This window comes from Pongo abelii, chromosome 5 (genome assembly GCF_028885655.2).
Source record: "Pongo abelii isolate AG06213 chromosome 5, NHGRI_mPonAbe1-v2.0_pri, whole genome shotgun sequence".
Taxonomy (NCBI): domain Eukaryota; kingdom Metazoa; phylum Chordata; class Mammalia; order Primates; family Hominidae; genus Pongo; species Pongo abelii.
Window position 1 is genome coordinate 16,062,870 of NC_071990.2, and position 20,346 is coordinate 16,083,215.

At 40.9% G+C, this 20,346-nt stretch overlaps 1 protein-coding gene and 1 pseudogene across 1 annotated transcript; one reads left to right on the plus strand and one right to left on the minus strand.

Annotated features, from left to right (window-relative positions):
• The first annotated feature begins 917 nt into the window (after nucleotides 1-917).
• MYLIP (myosin regulatory light chain interacting protein) lies at nucleotides 918-19,719 on the plus strand. Its single transcript, XM_002816451.4, has 7 exons — nucleotides 918-1,270; nucleotides 2,412-2,602; nucleotides 13,400-13,585; nucleotides 14,500-14,697; nucleotides 15,174-15,338; nucleotides 16,364-16,784; nucleotides 18,129-19,719. Exons 1-7 carry the CDS (start codon nucleotides 1,184-1,186, stop codon nucleotides 18,216-18,218), a joined length of 1,338 nt encoding a protein of 445 aa, XP_002816497.3. The 5' UTR covers nucleotides 918-1,183; the 3' UTR covers nucleotides 18,219-19,719.
• A 90-nt stretch (nucleotides 19,720-19,809) lies between these two features.
• LOC112133936 (small nucleolar RNA U3) lies at nucleotides 19,810-19,912 on the minus strand (annotated as a pseudogene).
• Between the last annotated feature and the right edge of the window lie 434 nt (nucleotides 19,913-20,346).

Consider the following 20,346-nt stretch of genomic DNA (forward strand, 5'->3'; position numbering starts at 1 on the left):
ACACACCAGCACTAGACCAAGACACCTGGCTCACTGGTCAACTGCAAAAACTTTCATACTCAGATTTTGTTTTTCTCAATGATGAGGCCTTAATAAGAAACAACAATTCTGCCTCCCAGCAACCCACTGTGGCTAATCCTGGTGGAAAAGAGTTTTCTTTTTCTCTTTTTTTCCTTCTTTTTTTTTTTTTTTTTTTGAGACAGGGTTTTTTGCTCTTGTTGCCCAGGCTAGAGTGCAGTGACGCAATCTCAGCTCACTGCAACCTCCGCCTCCTGGGTTCAAGCGATTCTCCTGCCTCAGCCTCCCAGGTAGCTGGGATTACAGGTGCCCGCCACCACGCCTGGCTATTTTTTTTTTTTTTTTTTTTTTTTGTATTTTTAGTAGAGACGGGGGTTTCACCATGTTTGCCAGGCTGGTCTCGAACTCCTGACCTCAGGTGATCCCCCCACCTCGGCCTCCCAAAGTGCTGGGATTACAGGCGTGAGCCACCATGCCCGGACGAAAACAGTTTTCTTTAGGCTTTGGGTTGCTCCTTTTCCTTTTCGCTTTCACAACCGAAATGCGTGCTCGGAGTGATCCGAGATATCTGAAGAACAGTGGCAGCTTGGAAGTGTTTAATCACCGTAAATTCGAGACGGCAGAAAGGCGTCCCCGCCTGGAGCCGCAGGCGATCGCTCACTCTGAGCAGCGTCGCCCAGCGGGCAGAGGCGGCTGGTGTGTTCCGGGGCCTCCCTCCCTTCCCGCAGCACTCGGCGCCCGCAAGCTGCCACCTCCCGGGGCGGCCCGGGGAACTCAGCCGGCTCTGGGAGGCGGGGGCCGCGGTCGAGGGGCGCCGCTATTGGCTGACCGGGCCGGGGAGGAGGGGCGGGGAGGCCGTGATTGGCGGGGACCCGAGCTGAAGGGGGCGGGGCCGCTATATCAGCAGAGTCCCTGTCGCGGCGCAGGCAGTTGGGCTGCTGGAGTGCGGCGCCACCGCGGAGGACGGGGGTAGTTGGCGGGCAGCGGGTGAGGGGGTGGCGGGGACGCGAGTGGCGGCCGCGGGGCGCCAGACAAGGGTCTGCAGAGCTGCAGCCTTCGAGGGCCAGCCCTCTCCGAGTCCGGGGCTGGGTCCCAGCCGTGACAAGGCGGCAGCCCCGCGCACACCAAAGAGAAGGCGGCTGCGGCGGCAGCGGCAGCCCCAGCCATGCTGTGTTATGTGACGAGGCCGGACGCGGTGCTGATGGAGGTGGAGGTGGAGGCGAAAGCCAACGGCGAGGACTGCCTCAACCAGGTGAGAGCGAGGGTCAAGAAGGGGCCCCGGCGGGTCCCGCGAGGCCGAGGGGCCTCGCAGCGACGCCTGGCACTCTGGCGCGCCGCCTACTAGGGGCCGGGAGGCACTGCGGCGGCAGCCGGGGGGAGCGCGTCCCTTCCTCTCCACGGGCGTGGGGCTCGCGGTCTCCTCCTGGCGCGCGTGGGGTGCGCGGAGAAAGCGCGCAGCGGGGGTCCCCAGCGCCTAGGGCCGGGCGTAGCCCGCAGCCGGGGTCCACCCCCCAGCCCCCCATCATCCTCCCAACCCGACTTTCCCGAAAGCGGCTCCGCACACCTGCCGCAGGTATGTGCGTGATGCCGCCTGTCGGGTCCCCGCGGCGCCTGGCAGTGCCACCCGCGTGCCCGGATGGGATGGAGTGGCTCGAAGCAGTCTCGGGCCCCAGGGGTTCTTGGCAGACAAGCCGGGCTCTTGTCTCACGCTGCTTCTCAGGCTGCTGCTCTCAAATGCACCGTTCACCTGCATCTCCGGGTTTGCGGGGGACGGGAGGAATAGGTTTGGGTCATCTACCGCTCGGTTGTTTTTAAGCATGTGTTTCCTTAAGAGCGAGGGAGATCGGTGCCAAATAGTGCATAGGTGGTATGGCAGACAGCACATGTGATCCCAGGAAAACGCTGTGCCCTCAACCCCTCTAGCTCTGAGATGTTTGGGAAACCGCTTGTGAAGCTTAGTTGACACTTGTGGCGTGTTCCCTCAATGTGTTTGATTTTTGGAGTCCAGATGGTTAAAATTGCCCAGATAATAAGTCGCCAAAAGTCAGCTGTGCAGAGTATGCTGGTGGAGGGAATTCCAGTGATTGGAATACGAAGGAAAATACCCTGTAGTTTCCCCTCCTCATCTTTTGGAAGGCTACTTTTGAGGACTCCTTTTTTCTCTATTGCAATTGGTCATGCCCTAGATGTTAAAAGGAATTATGAGCCTCCATACTAGAGCTCATGGTTTGGTATCACTGGAGCCGTAGGACTTTGTTTTTCCAGTTTAGATCAGGAATTGTTAACACCATTGAACTTTTTAAAAAGTACCAGCAATCTAGCTTCAGGGAGCCGTTGGGTTTGCTTTGACATGTACCATTTGCTCATCCAGGCTGCATTCCTTTTTGTTTTAGGTGTGCAGGCGACTGGGAATCATAGAAGTTGACTATTTTGGACTGCAGTTTACGGGTAGCAAAGGTGAAAGTTTATGGCTAAACCTGAGAAACCGGATCTCCCAGCAGATGGATGGGCTAGCCCCTTACAGGCTTAAACTGAGAGTCAAGTTCTTCGTGGAGCCTCATCTCATCTTACAGGAGCAGACTAGGTAAAGTGAGCTAAAATAAACCAGTGTCAAACAGACCTTTGGTTCCTTTTAGAAGGGCCCCCGCACCTTCCCAGAGATACTCACAGGCAAGTTTTTTTTGATGCGGAGTTCCATCTTAACTTAGGTTTTCCATGCCGGTCCTTTTGTTGAGGTGAAGGGGGAGCTACCTACTTGGTCCGAGTGCATTTTCCAATTCTTCTTTTAGTTTTTCTTGTCTTTATAAACTTGATGGGTGAGCAGGGTTGAATTCTTACAAACACTTGAGATAAGTGCTACCCCAGAAAAAAAAAAAAAAAAAAAAAAAGAAACCACCCGACCCGACTGACTGACTTCCTGATAGCAGCATCTAATGCCCGATAGTAACCTCTGCCTCAGCAGTGTTACTATAGGTCATTGCAGACTGTTCTAACAGAAAGCAGGAAACAGTTCCTCTTGGGTTACTTAAACTTGGTCAGTTTCTTCAGCCTAGTGTCAGATTACAGTGTGCGGCCAAGAGCTCTGTTTGACTTCATGCAGAATTTTTAAAGTTTTTAAGTTTCTTGAAAATGTAATTTCATGAACTCTTCTAAGGCTACTGTAACTGAATTCCAACCCACAGATATGTTACACACGATTGGTGAGTTTAGATTGAATTTATCTCTCTACGTTGTAAAACACTACCAGCAGTGGTAGACAACTGAAGAATGTGGTCTCATTTTTCAAACAAAATATGTTCTCCCCTGGACTGACTCTAATACTTTTCTCAAGAAAGAGCCAAACTAGGAAATTGATATTTAATATTTATAGAAAGGCAGGAGACTTCAATCTTACAGTGGCATATCAAAAAATTAAAAAGGAAAACAGCTATTTTAAAGACATAGCAAGCTTTAGATCTAAGTTCTAATGTTCTTCATACTTCTTTGGCTGAGAAATTTGCCATGCATATGAAAAATGGGATTCTAAAAATTTTAAGTAATGATGAATGAGCATTATACTTTAAGAGTTTTTTACATGACATTTGCTTGTTTGTTTTACCAAAGGACTGATAAAAACTCATTTTGAAATACTATTCATTTGAATTTGAAATTTCCGCTTTGCCTTGTAATCGAGCTTTAAAGGTTGAGGCAGATGTTTAATTTTGTTTCTGAATGAAGATGGTATGTTGAATTCTTGGTACTCCTGAAAATATCTTGCAAAATATTCAAGTGATTGCATGCTTAAGGATGTTTTAGCTGTATGTATTAATCAGAATAGACTTTTAAAAATTATTATTTAAAGCTGATTTGTGAAAGCTTTGCGCCTCACTGTCATAACGTGCAGTCGAATACAAGATATAACACAACATATTGGAATTTTCATTGTGTAGTCCTATTATGATTTTGTAATTATTTAAAGATCTCTAGATGCAACCCAGTTTTGCTGGCACAAATTTATTTTTTAAATCTTTAGAAGCTTGGAGTACCAAATAACTGCATTTAAACAATGGCTGCAGTGATAATAGCATAATACATTTGTTTTATGAATGTATTCAGACTTTATAATTGACTAGTAGATGGTCTCTACCTGTGCTTTCCTGTAATTGGGTTAGTAACTATTATCAAATCAATTTTATTCATGTAAGAAATAGAGACATTTTATGAATTAGAACTCGAATCAAATTTCCTGTCTTGGTTTCTCCTTTATTGATTCAATTGACCTGGACTCTTGAGATTCATAATAGTACTCAAAGAATGTACATACCTAGTTCAACTAGGTAATTTTAATTGATTTTAATTCCTTTTTGAAATTGTGTGGAAAAGTTAGTGTGGCCTTAACTTTTAACTTGCTTTTAATATATTGGTGAATTTTACTTGGTTTTGTGGGGTTGGCTGAAATACATAACTGACACTTAGGTTTTAATAACTAGATAAAGTGATTTGTAATTAGCATTTGTACCTCTTAATTAGGACATCAGAAGCTGTACTGGGTCCAGTTTACAATTAGCATTGTTTTTACATGCATGAAACTATAGAACAAAAAATACATATGTTTACAAATGCTAGCAAATGAAGCTGGTTCATAAACTTCTTTGATGTTTAATTATTTGTTGTAAAATACTTATATAAAATGCCATGAATATACAATAGGTCTGTTTATGTAGTGAGTAAATTTAGCTTTGACAATCCAGTTATGAGAGGTGATTTTTTTATTCTTTTCTAAATCATGAGGGTGCGTGTAGTATAGTATACTGAAAGTATCTAGACAGTTTATTAAATGGTGCTGAAATATCCTGGCAGAGTTGTCCTCCGGGGACAATTAAGGTAGCCAAGTTGGGGAGGGCAGTTAACATATTCGCATATCGGATTAGGGAGGCCCTTGTGAGAATGATAGGCAGGAAGGCCTGTTTGTCATAGGACAGCACCAGGGAACCAGGCAGAAGCCCTGTATTGTAGTTTCAGCTCTGCCACCAACTACCAGCCATCCAGACTGCTATGGGCCCAGCTCTACATCCTACTTGAAAGCCCCTGAAGAGATGGTTTCCAAATTTCTCTTAGCAATAACTTTTTTCATTGCTTTTGTGTCCTCTTTATATTATTGTCCTTAATGTTTTCCTAAATATGTGTCTCTGAAAACAGAAAAAAACACATCAAGTGTTTGCTTAGATTGGTAGGTAGAGTTCTGATTTGGCCTAATTTTAGATTTGATTCTTCTATCTAGATTATGCTTTGCTCTTGAATATGAGCCTCAAATGTAAAAGGAGAGTCTTTTACTTTTCAGCTGGCATATTTCAGAGATGGAGACAGCAGGTTATTTTCAGCAGATGTTTGTGATGCCATGGAATAAAATGAATAGTGAAACAAATTAATGTATTCTGGAAGTAGATCTGAAATAATAATCATCTTGGAAATTCTTGCCTTTCAAAGGCTTTGAGTTTACTGCAATTCTGACTGGATTTTGTCAACATTTCCAAAACCAGAGATTAGAGAAGTATATGCTTCATCTTCACAATGGTAATTATACCATCCACTGCCAATAAAATCTATATTTTGTTCCTGACTTAGCCACGTTTTAGCAGAGCTCTGAAGTCTTTGCTAGGAGACGTTTTGCTTAGGTAAGGCTCACCAACACATGGATTCTCTTTTCCAGAAAACAACACCATTCCAAGAGCTCTGTGAGTCCCAGACTAAATGTTCACAGAAATGCTATAATCCTGGATGTTAAATTTCATCCAGATTTCAGTGATGCTGGCAGTGATGAGTTTGACTCTGACTCGTCCCTTGTTAAATCTGTCCTACCTTTCTGACCTCAGCTCCATCCTCAGCCCTCAGGAAAGTTTCCCTAGCCTTGCTTGGGAGACTAAACTCCCCCAAGACATCATGTATCTTTCCTTTATAGCATTTAATGAGCTTATAATACTACATATACTTACATGGCAATTTGTTTATTATCAGTCACTCTAATAACCTAAACTCCATTAAACAGGGAGCTGATCAACGTTGTATCCCCAGAGTCTAATAAGTGTCTGTTGCATATTTGTTGAATCATAGAATTAAGAACTTGGAAGTAAACAAAATGGGGTTAACTGATAACTACTAATGTAAGTTTTTCTAATAGATTTTGAGATGTTTTTCACTTTGCTTTTATAAACTGAAAAGTTGAGGTTATCTAAATCTCACCATTTCAAAAATGTTTTGTAGTGATTATTTTCTGTTTGAACTTAACTTAGATCTTCCTCACATTCTTTTGCTTCTTTTCTTTCACCCCCTGTACTGCATCCTAGACCATGTGTTTATTGTGGCTGTTAGTTCTTTCCTAAAAGAAACTACCACTTATCTGGGCCGTCTGTGAAGGTCAGATAGTTTTCAAGTTATAGCATCACTTTAACTGCAACCCATTTATAGTCCTAAGTACATATTAACTAGGTATTTCCCTGTCTTCCAACAAAAATCACTTTTAGACATGCGGAAATCTAGGAAAGATTGCATGCCCAAACACAAAATGGGCCCTGGAAAGTAAAAACAGTAAAAGCAGGCATGTGGTTATTTCCAAAGAAAGTATTTAATCGAATTTTAAATTTCTGATTTAATTTTTTCTTTTGTTAAGGCTATCGGATGTTTGTGTTATTATATGTGTTTATTTCAGCCAAGGAACGCCTGTCTGGGTATCTTTAGGCCCTTTTTGAATTTCTGGTACTTAAATATTTGTATGAAATATTCAAGGAAGGTTTTTAAAATGACATGTAAAATTAAATCTGAGCATTTAGAAGGCACCTAGGGTCAGACTCAAGGTGACCAGTGTTGAGCAGCTGTAGGGACACTAGGTGTGTTTCCTCTGAATGGTGTCCCACTGTGGCCCGTTCCCAGCCCTCTTCTGTACCAGCAGCAGGACCTAGCAAGTAACTCAGGATGTGAAGGCAGTTAAAACGATGATGAGGTCTGAAAATTCCTGAACCTTCCCGGCCTCATGGAATGAATGTACCAAAAAGCACTCCTGGCTAATCTAGATTGTTGGGAAAGAGATTGTAGTTAACACTTTCAGATTTCAGAACTGCCTAGATTGGTGTTTGCCTAGGATGGGGATCTACTGTGAGTGAATAAGCACATTTTTTAGAAGTGCAGATTTTCTGCTTTCAATTAGAAGTGTTCTTCTGGTGTGGGTTGTGATCACTTTTGAAGTTGGAAATTTTCCCGGCTGCTGCCCTCCACATCTTTTAACTGCTTTAGAGCAGGAACACTTTCATCAGTGATTCTCATTTTGTACTTTGGGCTTTGAAAAGGATCTCCTTAAGCCTACATAGAGGCCTAACTTGGTAATTATTTGGCTGTGACAAGTTTCTCAGTGGCAAGCCCTCCATGAAGTAGATAGATGTGGTGGTTCATGTTAGGTATGGCTAGTTACTTGAATCCTTGACCCTAAGAGATTTTTACTAGTATTACTTCCTTAACTTCTTACGAAAATTTTCAAACATACCGGAAAATTGGAGATTTTTTACAGGGAACACCTATATATATATATATATATATATACACACACTATATATTCTACTCTATAGTATGTATACTAAATATATACTATATATACTAAATTCTACTATTAATAGTTTACTATACTTGCTTTATTACATGTTCATCCATTTATCAGTCCTCTGTCCACCCATCAATCTGTCTTATTTTTAGATGCATTTCAAAATAAGTTGTATATAAGTATGTTTCCCCCTAAATACTTCAGCATGCATATCATTAACTAGAACTCAATGTTTGCAGTTTTTTCTTTTGATGTAAAATTTACATAAATCCTAATTATACCATTTAATGATTTTTGACAAACAGCTGTGCTTGTTTAAATAAAACTGCTATCAAAATTTAGAACATTATCATCACTCCAGAAAGTTCCCTCAAGCCCTTCTGCAGTCAACCACTCCCCTTCTTTCCCACCCCCACCCACTGCACATCACACCTCTGTCATGTGTTCTTCTACCAGAGATGAGCTATGCCTGTGCAGCTTTATCTATATGGAATCTTGTTGTATGCACTTTTTGTGTATGCACTCTTTGATGTCTGGCTTCTTTTGTTCATCACAGATTTTTTGAGATCCATCCATATTGTCCTATATATCAGTGGTTGGTTCTTTTATATTGCTGGATAGTATTCCATTGAATGATTCTAGTGTTTGTTTATCCATACTCCTAATAATGAACACCTGTTTTCCAGCTATTATGAATAAAGCTGCCATAAACATTCTAGTATGTACCTTTTTTTTGTAGACACATATTTTCATTTCTCTTGAATAAATAAATACCTAAGAGTGGAATAGCTGGGTCATGGAGTAAGTAATCATTTCATTTTATAACTAACTGCCGGACCTTTTCCCAAAGCTATTTGGCAACTGTGCTATTCTGTACTCCCAGCAAGAATATAAGAGTCTAGTTCCTCCACATCCCTGCCAGCTTTCTGGTGGGTGTGTAGTGGTACAGTGTTGTGGTTTTAATTTGCATTTCTCTGACAATTAATATTAAACACTTGTTCATGTGTTTATTGGCCTTTCATGTATCTTTTTCGAAGTGTCCAAGTCATTTACTCATTTTTGTTGTTTGCCTTTTTTTTTTGAGTTGTACAAATTCTTCATGTACCCTAGATACCAGTCCTTTGTCAGATACATGTTTTGTAAATGTATTTCCTCCTGTGGCTTACCTGTTTTTCTGATGCCTTTTATGAGTAGAATTTTTTAATTTTGGTGAAGCCTAATTTATCCACTTTCTTCTTTTGTGGTTTTTGCTATGTCCTGAGAAACCTTTGCTACCTGGAAGTCATGAAGATACTCTTATGTTTTGTTTTTAAAGTGTTATGGTTTTAGCTTTTACATTTAGGCCTGTGATCCATCTTGAACTGATTTGTGTTTTACTGAAATTAAAGATACAAAACAGAAAACTCTCATAGCAATTCTGTTGTAATTTGATAGTTTTTAAATATAACTTGGCAGTCAAAGTTTGGTTTAAAATAAACTGTGGTTAAGTGACTCATTGGACTGAGGCAGGCTGACTGATGATCACAGTGGGTTCTGACAAGGTGAGAGCAGAACCAGCCATTACTCACTATGGCCAGAGTCAGTCATGGCTTTCCAGGAGAAATACAATTCAATTATTGGTAATTGAGAATTTGAAAAAAATAGCTACTTAGCTGTTTTAAAGATGTAGGTTAGTTCTTAAATTTTGAGTTTAATAATGAATCTGGATATAGTTATTTTACATTTGTCATTAAAAGCTCTTCAAAATGGTGTAACTGGTGAGGTAACTGGAGGGCAGTAACTGAGAGGAACCCTCTGTGATGAGCAGATGAACAACTTCCAATTGGTTTGCAGGAAGTTCTGCTTTGATTCCTAGATAATTGCTTTATGAGACAAGCCAGTGTTTAGAGGAAAGTTCTCTGATTACAACTCTTAAAAGATAAATGATCTAACTTCATTCCTTAACATTGTAAGAAGGAATTAATTTTTAAAAGAGAGAAAATTTGAAGTACTTTGAAAGAAAAATATAGTAAGAATATGTGATTCATTTTTAAAATTAAAATTTGGCATAGCCTTATATTCACTCCATTAAAAAAAAATCTTCTATAATGCTCAGTAAATGTTAATTCATCTGTGCCCATGATGCCAGGACATGAGTTTAGCCAGAATGTTACACCTTGGGCCCCAAAATGTGATCCATATATTGAAAATATCAGTTTTCTTAGTAACTGGGCAAAACTTAAAGAAGAGTCATGAATTCGAAGGTATAACCCGAAGAATGTTTAAAAGGTGCAGTTTGAGCTTATTTATGCTCATAGGACATATTCATGGACATTTGCTTAAGACAGAGAAAACAGTTTTTTTCCAAAGGCTTTCTTTCTGTTTGTGATTCTAGGATGTAGCCTCTACTGAATTGAATATGTCATCTACTTTTGATCTTTAGTGCAAAAGCATTCACTGCAGGCATAACTTCTTTGACCACATCTGCTTCTTTTGATATTATTGGTAACCTTTTGCCTACTTTACAAAAAAAAAAAAAAAAAAAAAAAGGAGGGGGCAAAACCAAGGAGCCAGATAGTTACAATCCAGATGGTTTGAGGGGAAAATACTAAGAGAAAATACTTGATTCAAAACCACCCATAAATATTGAGCCATCACTGAAGTTCTTGTTGGAAACATGTCTCTGAGCTCTGCTGTCCTCTGTCTTGGAAAGAGCCTATTAGAGTGCTGATCTTTGCTGCTAGTACTCTGTTGTGCTGTTCTCCTGGAGAGCATAATGTCACCCAAAAGCTAGATTGTGGCTGGAGTTATTTTGATGGGATATGTCCCTTTATTGTAAAAGGCTGTAAGTCCATCTAAAAAGGAACTCTCAGACATGTTTACCCTAAAACCCCAGCTTAGGGCTGGGCACAGAGGCAGTGCAAGACAAATATTTATTGACTTGAAATGAAAAGGTTGCTTTATAGCCATGAAACTGCAAAATGAAGGAAGGGACTATCAGAAAGCTGATGTTGACAGTAAGGAGAAGGATTTTTCATGCTTACCAGGCATCCTCTGCAGTCCAGGCTAGAATGTGGAGTGTGTCGAAAAGGTCAATCATCGCCCTTGCTAGATCTTTTTTTAAATTCTGGCCCATATGCTGAGAAGGATCAGTGGTGCTCTCAGGCTGCCTGCCACCTGTTTACATTCTGTTACTGCTTCTTTGCCTTTGATTTTGGCCACTGTCTCTCCAGAAGTGTAGGCATGGATAGGTTGCAAAAAGACACGGAATTGATTCAAAACTCTTGTTACTATTTAATAAAGCAGGAACTAGTCTGTAACTTTAGACCTGAAAAATAAGTTAAAAGCCACTTTTGCCTGTAATCCCAGCACTTCGGGAGGCCGAGGCGGGCAGATCATGAGGTCAGGAGATTGAGACCATCCTGGCTAACACGGTGAAACCCCGTCTCTAATAAAAATACAAAAATTAGACAGGCATGGCCTGTAGTCCCAGCTACTCTGGAGGCTGAGGCAGGAGAATTGCTTGAACCCAGGAGGCGGAGCTTGCAGTGAGCCGAGATTGTGCCACAGCACTCCAGCCTGGGCGACAGAGCAAGACTCTATCTCAAAAAAAAAAAAAGGCCACTTTTACATAAGCAGTAATTAAACTAAGAAGACTTAGTTTGTGGCAATATTCTTCAAGTCTTTCAGAGCGTAATTTCTTTAACGAAAGCATAGATGCAGATTTTAGTTTCCTAACAGCACGCCTCCACCCCAGTTGAATACAGAGATGGGTACATTCACCAAGATGACGTTTATCAAATGGTCATCTAAGAAGCCTTTTGAGGCCTGCAACAGTGTAGTAAACCATGGCTTGCTGAGAATGCTGGATCTCAGTCCTCAGATAGCTATTTTACAGCAAATTATTTTCATGGTGATTCCTTTGCCCCAGTGGGGGCTCCCTTCTCAGTTTAGCAGTATGTCAGAATACTTTAAAGATTAGCAGATGTTTGGGTTAATAAAAACCATCTTTATCTTCTTTCAAGCTATTACACATTCTTACTATGATTTCTTTACAGGGGCTTTGAAAAAAAGAAAAAACTGCAGTATTTGGCAGAGTTTCATCATTTTAAATATTTCTTTATCATTATAGAATGCACAAAACATTGAATTTAAATACTTCTTAGTGAAAATAAGATTAATGGCTCTTGTCAGGCAGACATTTTAGACTCTCAGTATAACACTTCCTTAGATTTGTAGCCTTACTGTCTCCTTCTTAGTCGATTCTTACCTTGCTCATGTTCCTCTTCCTGGAATGTCAGACTCAGATATATTATTAAACAGAAACAGTGTTGAGGACATTGCACCTGGCCAAAGTTACAATTCATTTGTTAATGGGAGGAATAATGTGGCAATTAGCCTTGTTTGAGAGATTATGACAAGTCATCAAAGGAAGGTTAAAACTTCACATTCTCCAGGGATACTTGTTATAACTGAGGCCAATCTGTCTACAGCAGTTTAGATGCTCTTCAGAGTTTTGGACAGTGTGACCAGTATCTGAATTTTACAGGAGTTTTTAAGTGTGACATACCTTTTAGTAAATGTAGAATATAGTATTGTATACAACTAGGATAGGCTTAAACAGGATGAAACTAAGGTTGGAAGGTAAGCTAATCACACATAATATGCAGTTTTATGTACATTTTTGGAGCTCTCTGATGTTCGAGGCACTTAAGAAGTCGTACATAATATACATGTTATGTCAAATACTGTACTAGAGGAGTAGAGGATTTGCATGTGATATAGACCAAAGGGTATCCAAGCAAGAGGACAGAAAGAATGGCCATCAGGACAGAGGGAGCAGCAAGACCAGAGACACCAGAGCATGAACATGCTTCCTGGATTTCCCAGGGAGAGGAATTGTTCCCTATCCTGGGGCATAGCAGCTGCAGGGAATGACAGGAGACGTGGCTGGAAAGCTGGGGCCAGATGGCGGAGACTCCTCAGCTCCACGTTAACGACGTGCTCCCTTGGCAAGCCGTACAGGTCCTTTGAAGGATTTTGAGCAGAGAAATGACAAGTTTATACTAGAAACAAGCAGCATGGAAGGTAGGCTGCCTGCATGGAGTCTGGAGGAGGACAGCAGCTCAGAGAATAGTGTAAATTCTTCCTGCAAGTAGTATTGAGGAGGTACAAATGGGAGGATAGAACTGGATTTAAATAGTTTTCAGAGAGAAGAAAGTCAAGTGACATAGGACAAAGAGTCCAAAGTCAGTCTGTGGTCTCCATTCAGAGAAAAAGGGCTTGGGAAAGAATATATGGAGTTTGGTTTTGAGTGAGCTGAAATTGAGGTACCGAAGAACATCCAGGTAGTGAAGCCTGTAGGAGATTGGGCATTTTTCATGTGATTCTTAGGAGAGAAGCTGGCACTGAGACTAGAGATTGGGGTATCATTTGAATAAAGGTGAGAATTTTGTCTTTATGTATAGAGTTCCTTACGATTCTATCAGAATCTATGTCAAGATACAATTTTTCTGATTAAAATAATTTCTTTTAAAACACTATAATGCAGAAACTTATGTGTAATTATTTTATGTTTTGTAGCCTTAATGTTACCAAACTTGTGTTAAATAAGTTTATCTTGTTTGGGTCACAACTTTTATTCCAGAGAAACTCAGTTCTTATTTTGATTTTGTCTTAATACTGATGATTTTTTTTAAAGTTCTTTAATGTTAAGCACTTTCAGTGTGACTTTTAAAATTGCTTTCCTTAAAAGTGACTGTGAAATTGCTGAGTAGGCTGAGATTGATGTCAGGTTATCCCCAAGCATAACCTCACTCTCACCTTGCTTTGCAGGCATATCTTTTTCTTGCACATCAAGGAGGCCCTCTTGGCAGGCCACCTCTTGTGTTCCCCAGAGCAGGCAGTGGAACTCAGTGCCCTCCTGGCCCAGACCAAGTTTGGAGACTACAACCAGAACACTGCCAAGTATAACTATGAGGAGCTGTGTGCCAAGGAACTCTCCTCTGCCACCTTGAACAGGTGAGGCTGCCATCAGGGCTACTGCTTATATTCATAGAGCTATCAAATGTATAAGCATTTCCAAAAGAAGATGAATCTGTGGTACATACACATAATTTGTGAGGTTAAGACTGGGCCATTGCCCAATTTAACCAAATATTTTCAAAAAATTTGTTAGCCTTTTATTTGAAAAATATATAAACACAATATGAAATGCTATATAAAGAGAATTTTTTTTAATCTCTGCCTTTAAGTACAAATCTCCTAAAATAAAAAATCCATTATGTATATTGGTGTTTTCTTCATCCCAGCAAGAATTAAACCAGGAGATCTAACATAGGCATTTTAGTTATCTATTCCTGCATAACAAGTTACCCCAAAACTTACTGACTTAAAACAACAAAAATTGTCTCACAGTGCTGTAGGTCAGGAATCTGGCCATGTCTTGGCTGGGTCCTCTGGCTCATGAGACTGTAGTCAAGCTGCAGGTGGAACTCTGTCTCATCTGAAGGCTCGACTGAGGGTGGCCTCCATGCCAGGTTGACTCCTGTGGTTTGTTGGCCTGCCTCCTTCCCTGGCCACAGGGGCCTGAGGGGTCAACCTCATACTTATAAATTATGTGGACAAATGCATGAGACTTTCCAATATGTAAATTTGACTTATGTATATTTTTAGAGACTTTCCATAATTCTTCCAATTCATCACCCATGCAGCATCCCCAAAGTGTTTTTACCAAGTATTTAATAGTTGAGATCCCAGTGTCTTAGATGTTTTTTATAGTAAGTTCACTAAATACATGAGACATCAGTAATACATAAGTTTTAAGTTGTTGTGATTCATCAGTGTTAGTATATTTCACTTGTGAAGACTACATAGGTTTATCTCTAAAGTTAATATCTGTATACTTAATTCTCTGTCCTCTTGGTGTCCTCCAGCATTGTTGCAAAACATAAGGAGTTGGAGGGGACCAGCCAGGCTTCAGCTGAATACCAAGTTTTGCAGATCGTGTCAGCAATGGAAAACTATGGCATAGAATGGCATTCTGTGCGGGATAGCGAAGGGCAGAAACTGCTCATTGGGGTTGGACCTGAAGGAATCTCAATTTGTAAAGATGACTTTAGCCCAATTAATAGGTAAGCCAAGACTTAACTTTTTTTGACCTAAGCATGTGTATACATCTGTAGCTGTCAATGTAATAGAAAGTAGGAAGGGATTTACTCGACAGTCAGCTCTTAGGAATGAAAGATTTCATTTTGGTATGTACATTAATTTTATTCAGGCCTAAATAACCATTTTAAATGTTATTCAGGGTATACAATGTGGCAGAGTTAACATTTCCAAATAACCCATTCACTGCCATAAAAAACTTGTTTTCACCTCTAGACATGCATGTGCGCACACCCAGCACTTGCTCCCACACTTCCCTCCACATATGCCCAACTGCTTTTCGCTGTGTCTTTATGATAAGGCAGCATTATGGTGATGTGATAGCCCCAGAGGAAGCGTCTGATTTTTCTGCTAGGTCATGAGCAAATGGGGATCCCCCAAAGGCACACACATGGTGAAGAATCACTCCTAGATCTGTTTCTTTTCTCTTCCCGTCTCTTAGGATAGCTTATCCTGTGGTGCAGATGGCCACCCAGTCAGGAAAGAATGTATATTTGACGGTCACCAAGGAATCTGGGAACAGCATCGTGCTCTTGTTTAAAATGATCAGCACCAGGGCGGCCAGCGGGCTCTACCGAGCGATAACAGAGACGCACGCATTCTACAGGCACGTATCTCATGTGCTTGGTCACCTCAGCACCACAGCTCTAAGGTTTTTAGGTTTCTACAGTTCCTTGGATTGTTGTGTCAATGAGTCTAGTACAGAATTTAAGAAAATCTGAACATTTTGTTTCTGTAGTAGCAGTGGAGTCCTTATTAAGTGGTCTTGTTTTACCCACAGAAGGTGCATGCGTGTGAGCCGCACAAACACATTCTCTGCTTACCTCCTACCGTATTCTCTTATGCCATTAATCTAGACACAAACTGTGTTAGGAGATTTCTATGCCTATTTAATCAATACAACAACCCTAAGGGGTTAAGTATTATTACCCTAATGTTAAAGATGAGGGAACTGGGAGGATAATTATTTACCTAGTCTAGGACTCAGCTTCAAAGCCAAGTTTGATTACCCTAAAGGTAACCCTGAGGGATTGGGCCTGTTCCACTGCCCAGGAGAAGGATAGCACAGATCATCTTTTCTTTCTGGCAGAGCTGCTATCCTGAGTCGTCACTGTGTACGGAAGGATTTTTTAATAACAATATTGATTCCCTCATTTCAGAGGGTACTTTAAAGCCAAGTTGTGATTGGACTCAGGTATTTGGACAATGAAAGCTAAGAAATTTAAGTCGTAGACAACTTTAAACTTTTTTATTTTAAAATAGATACACAAATTGTGAAACAGGATGGAAAATTTTTAGACATTTCTAACATAAAAGCCAAGACTTCAGGCAGATGCCCTTTTTCTTCCATAAGCAGCTTGACTCAGTAGCATCTGTCCTGGGGAGGAGGTACGTGCTCACTGCCCTCTGTATTTACTGCTTTACAGAAGCCATAATGTCAGGAGACGTTAGAGACACAGAGGTGTAATCACCGAGAATATCTACCAGATGTAAAACTGGAAGGACTTACTTTCATACATGCAGACAAGAATATGAAACATCTGCTGACATTTCTGTTCTTATTGACAACAGCAAATAAGGGGGCTGCCAGGCTCTTTGGTGTTAAAGTAGATGTTCACTCTTGCCTTGCAGGTGTGACACAGTGACCAGTGCCGTCATGATGCAGTATAGCCGTGACTTGAAGGGCCACTTGGCATCTCTGTTTCTGAATGAAAACATTAACCTTGGCAAGAAATATGTCTTTGATATTAAAAGAACATCAAAGGAGGTGTATGACCATGCCAGGAGGGCTCTGTACAATGCTGGCGTTGTGGACCTCGTTTCAAGAAGCAACCAGAGCCCTTCACACTCACCTCTGAAGTCCTCAGAAAGCAGCATGAACTGCAGCAGCTGCGAGGGCCTCAACTGCCAGCAGACCCGGGTGCTGCAGGAGAAGCTACGCAAGCTGAAGGAAGCCATGCTGTGCATGGTGTGCTGCGAGGAGGAGATCAACTCCACTTTCTGTCCCTGTGGCCACACTGTGTGCTGTGAGAGCTGCGCCACCCAGCTACAGGTGGGGGAGTCAGCTGCCCACTTTTGCCTGCAGCCTCACCTATCCCTCCTCTTAATGGGGAGTAGGAGCCAGGTACTGGCTCGCTAATACGCAGATGGGGAATGCCCATCTTCACCTGGAAGGGGTCTTTGTATTTGGTGACCTAAAAGGTATTGCCCTTTAGAAACATTTTAGATTAGCATTCTATTTTCAACAACATAATTACTCCAAATTATACAGTATTTTCAAGTTCTGAAAATGAGGTTGAGATTCCTGGGTAACATAACAGTTAGCGGCTTACCCGAGGACAAGAATCCAGGCCTCCTGAGGCCTGGCCCAGGGCTGCTTCCTCTATTTCAAGTTGCCTCCCTTTTTCTGACACTTAGGAGGATGGTGTTTATTACTTAAGCTATTTGGGGAAGAATACTTCTCAATTATCCATGGATGGGTTTTTGACTCTGTGATATTGGTGATTAATTTCCTTTTATGATTGCAAATGCCTCAAGGGCATATGGGTTGGCTGTTATTTATTAGCAAGTCAAACTAATTTTAATATTAACAACAAGAAAAAGAGAACTCACATAGTTTTCTTCCTTTCTTGCATGAAGAAGAATTTTAAATTTCCTCCTATAGTAAGTTTTTTCAACTTGTTTTTATTTCTCAGATGTGTTTACCAAATGTCACTGTGGTTTTATGTAAAACTGGTCCTAGATAATACTTAGTCCTTCAGAAGCTGCTAATTTCAGAGTTAATAAGACCGAACGACCCCTGTGTCCTTTCCCCAGAAGCAGTCATAGGCTTGTCTTTTTCTGCCCACCTATTCCGACTCTTATCCCTAAGTCTCTCCTGAGGGCTGATGATGGGCACGGGCTTTCTGAGAAGTCAGCCAGGAATGTGGAGCTGCCACCTACGGCTAGAAGCAGAGCCAGCCTCCCTGGCCATGCGGGCATCAGCCCAGAAATGTTGGCCTGAGTCAGTCAGCTGAGCTAAGGACACACAATTTTAAGAAGGGTCTCCTGCATTGCTGCCTGAAGTGTTATAGTCTACTCACGTTGAGACCACACTCTACACAGAAAGACGTCTTCAGTAATTGCTTTACTCGATGTACTTTGTTTAGCATTTCACTAAAAATGTAATTAATTTCCTTCAGTTTATACTATGTCATAATATTTATTTTTAAGCCCTTGTAAAGTATAAACTTTCAACCTGTGAGACAGCAAAGATCTCTACCAATTGAAAGCTAGAAATCTCTGTGATCACAATTGATTTAGAAAATTAAATGCACTAGAGACCAGGGGTGTGCGCAAAGACACAGGCCCCCACCAAGGCTTGCATGCTAACAGAGACTTGGCTTTTCTTTTGCAGTCGTGTCCCGTCTGCAGGTCACGTGTGGAGCACGTCCAGCACGTCTATCTGCCAACGCACACCAGTCTTCTCAATCTGACTGTAATCTAATCTGTTGTGCTTTTATTGGACTTGCCATGTTTCCGTGAACTGCACTATTATAAACTATTAAAATGATAGATTGTGGAGAAAGTAATTACTCCAACACCCATCTGCCACGTGATGTTAAAAAAAAAAAAAAAAAGGAAGAAAAATAACACAGCTACTCCTCACTGCAAAAACATATCCATGCGTAGAATCAACAACTGCAGTCGTGGGGACCAGGAGGAGCTCTGGGACGCAGACACATTCCTTGGATGTTGATTTTTTTTATGATCAAGTAAAGGAATAGGTAAAGTCTTTGATGTCAGTGAAGTGGCAACATAGCCAAAAGGTTGGGTACCTTTTAGGAAATGATGTTGTAAGTCTCCTTAATGTATCCCGAGGTAAGTTTCCTACTGGCAGCAGATTTTGTAAGAATTACTTTTAAGAATTTCATTCTTTTTGTATGGTCATGGAGCTCCAACCATTTTTAATAGGAAAGTTTTTTGCAAATTGTTGTCGTTTTAATGTCATTTCTGTCTTTATAACTTGATCAAGAATGATTGGAAGGCAAACAGGTTTACAAATCAATTCTGTGACTTTTAAAAAGTTGACAATGTTGTCAGATTTAAACCAGTGTGGCTAGTAAAAAGCAGCTCACTCAATGTGGGTGGCTCCCTATTCCTTTATGCTCCCCCATCCCTACCCCCACAAGTCTTTCGATTATAAAATACTACCAATCTTGTTATAAGATTACTGTGGAGTAGTCAAGTACTCCCCGGGCCTTCTGAGCTGGTGGAATATTTTATTTCAGACTGAAAACAGAGAGCACTCTCCTTGGGAAGGGAAAGCAGAGCTTGCTGAGTGAGAGATGGAGCCTCATGGTGTACAACTGAGGGTAGTTAACTCATCACTTCTCCCAAGCACTCGATCCCAGCTTCACCCACTGGTGTTGCTTTGCTTGAACTGTTCAAGCCTTTTATAGCCTTACCATAAGTATTTAGATATTGTGTCCTTTTCTGTTTTTTGGGGGGGAGTTGTGTTGTGTTTTTTTAAAGTAAGTGCTTAAGTATTAACTTTGGGTTGTCCCCTCTGTATGTTTTGAAGGGGTTTTGGTTCTTTTTGCTTCTGTATTCTTAAACATGTTTTCCACTCCCACTTGGGCATTTTGGAAGCTGGTCAGCTAGCAGGTTTTCTGGGATGTCGGGAGACCTAGATGACCTTATCGGGTGCAATACTAGCTAAGGTAAAGCTAGAAACCTACACTGTCACTTTACTGAGATTTCTGAGTATACTTTTCATATTGCCTTAATGTAGCAGTAATGTGTTTATGCATTTGTTTCTTTGCACAGACATTTTGTCAAATATTAAAACTCTACTTTTTTATGGCACATATTAGCATATAAGCCTTTATTCCAAGAGGTATTTATTTTTTCACTTGTAAAAAAATAATGTTTCCACGTAAAGAACTCTGTTATATCCTAGAGGACTCTGTCTTTTATATTCGGGATAATAAAGACTTTAAAGCAAACATGGATGTGTGTGTTGTCATTTAAGCCAGTTTTATTTCATTTCAAAGAAATAAGCAAGGGGTAACATCACAGTTGGTATCTAATTTGCTCCTACCTGTAATTTAATTTTTTTTAATAGTTTCAGTGCTCTACAAATTCAGAGAAACTTCTTTAGTAACAAACTATAGAAATGATCCTTGAGAGTATAGTCTCTTTTATTTTTTTTTCAAGAAAACTTGAAAATATTTGTGGTATTGGTTCTAATGGAGATCACTTCACCTAGTTATTCTCCTATTTATGTTTTTGGGTGGTTGGATTGGAATGTAGGGGAAAATGGGGTCATGAACATAAACAGATGAAAAGAAAAAAATAGGAAAAGTACTGGAAGCTATTGGAGAAGGAAAGAAGTGGCAAAGTTGGAAGTTAACAATTAACAACCCAGCTGGTGCTGCTGGTGTGTGGCCTGCTCAAGACGGGAGTGGCCTAGGTCGTAGCAGTAAGGGCCTCGGGCTACAGAAGCTGGGGTTATATTCCTGCAGGACTGCTGGTCTACTGCTAGGCCCTAACTGCTCTATGCTTGCCAGTGTGTGCTCATCTGTGCTTCTCCAGAAATACATTTTGGAATAGAGAATATTGTACATAATATA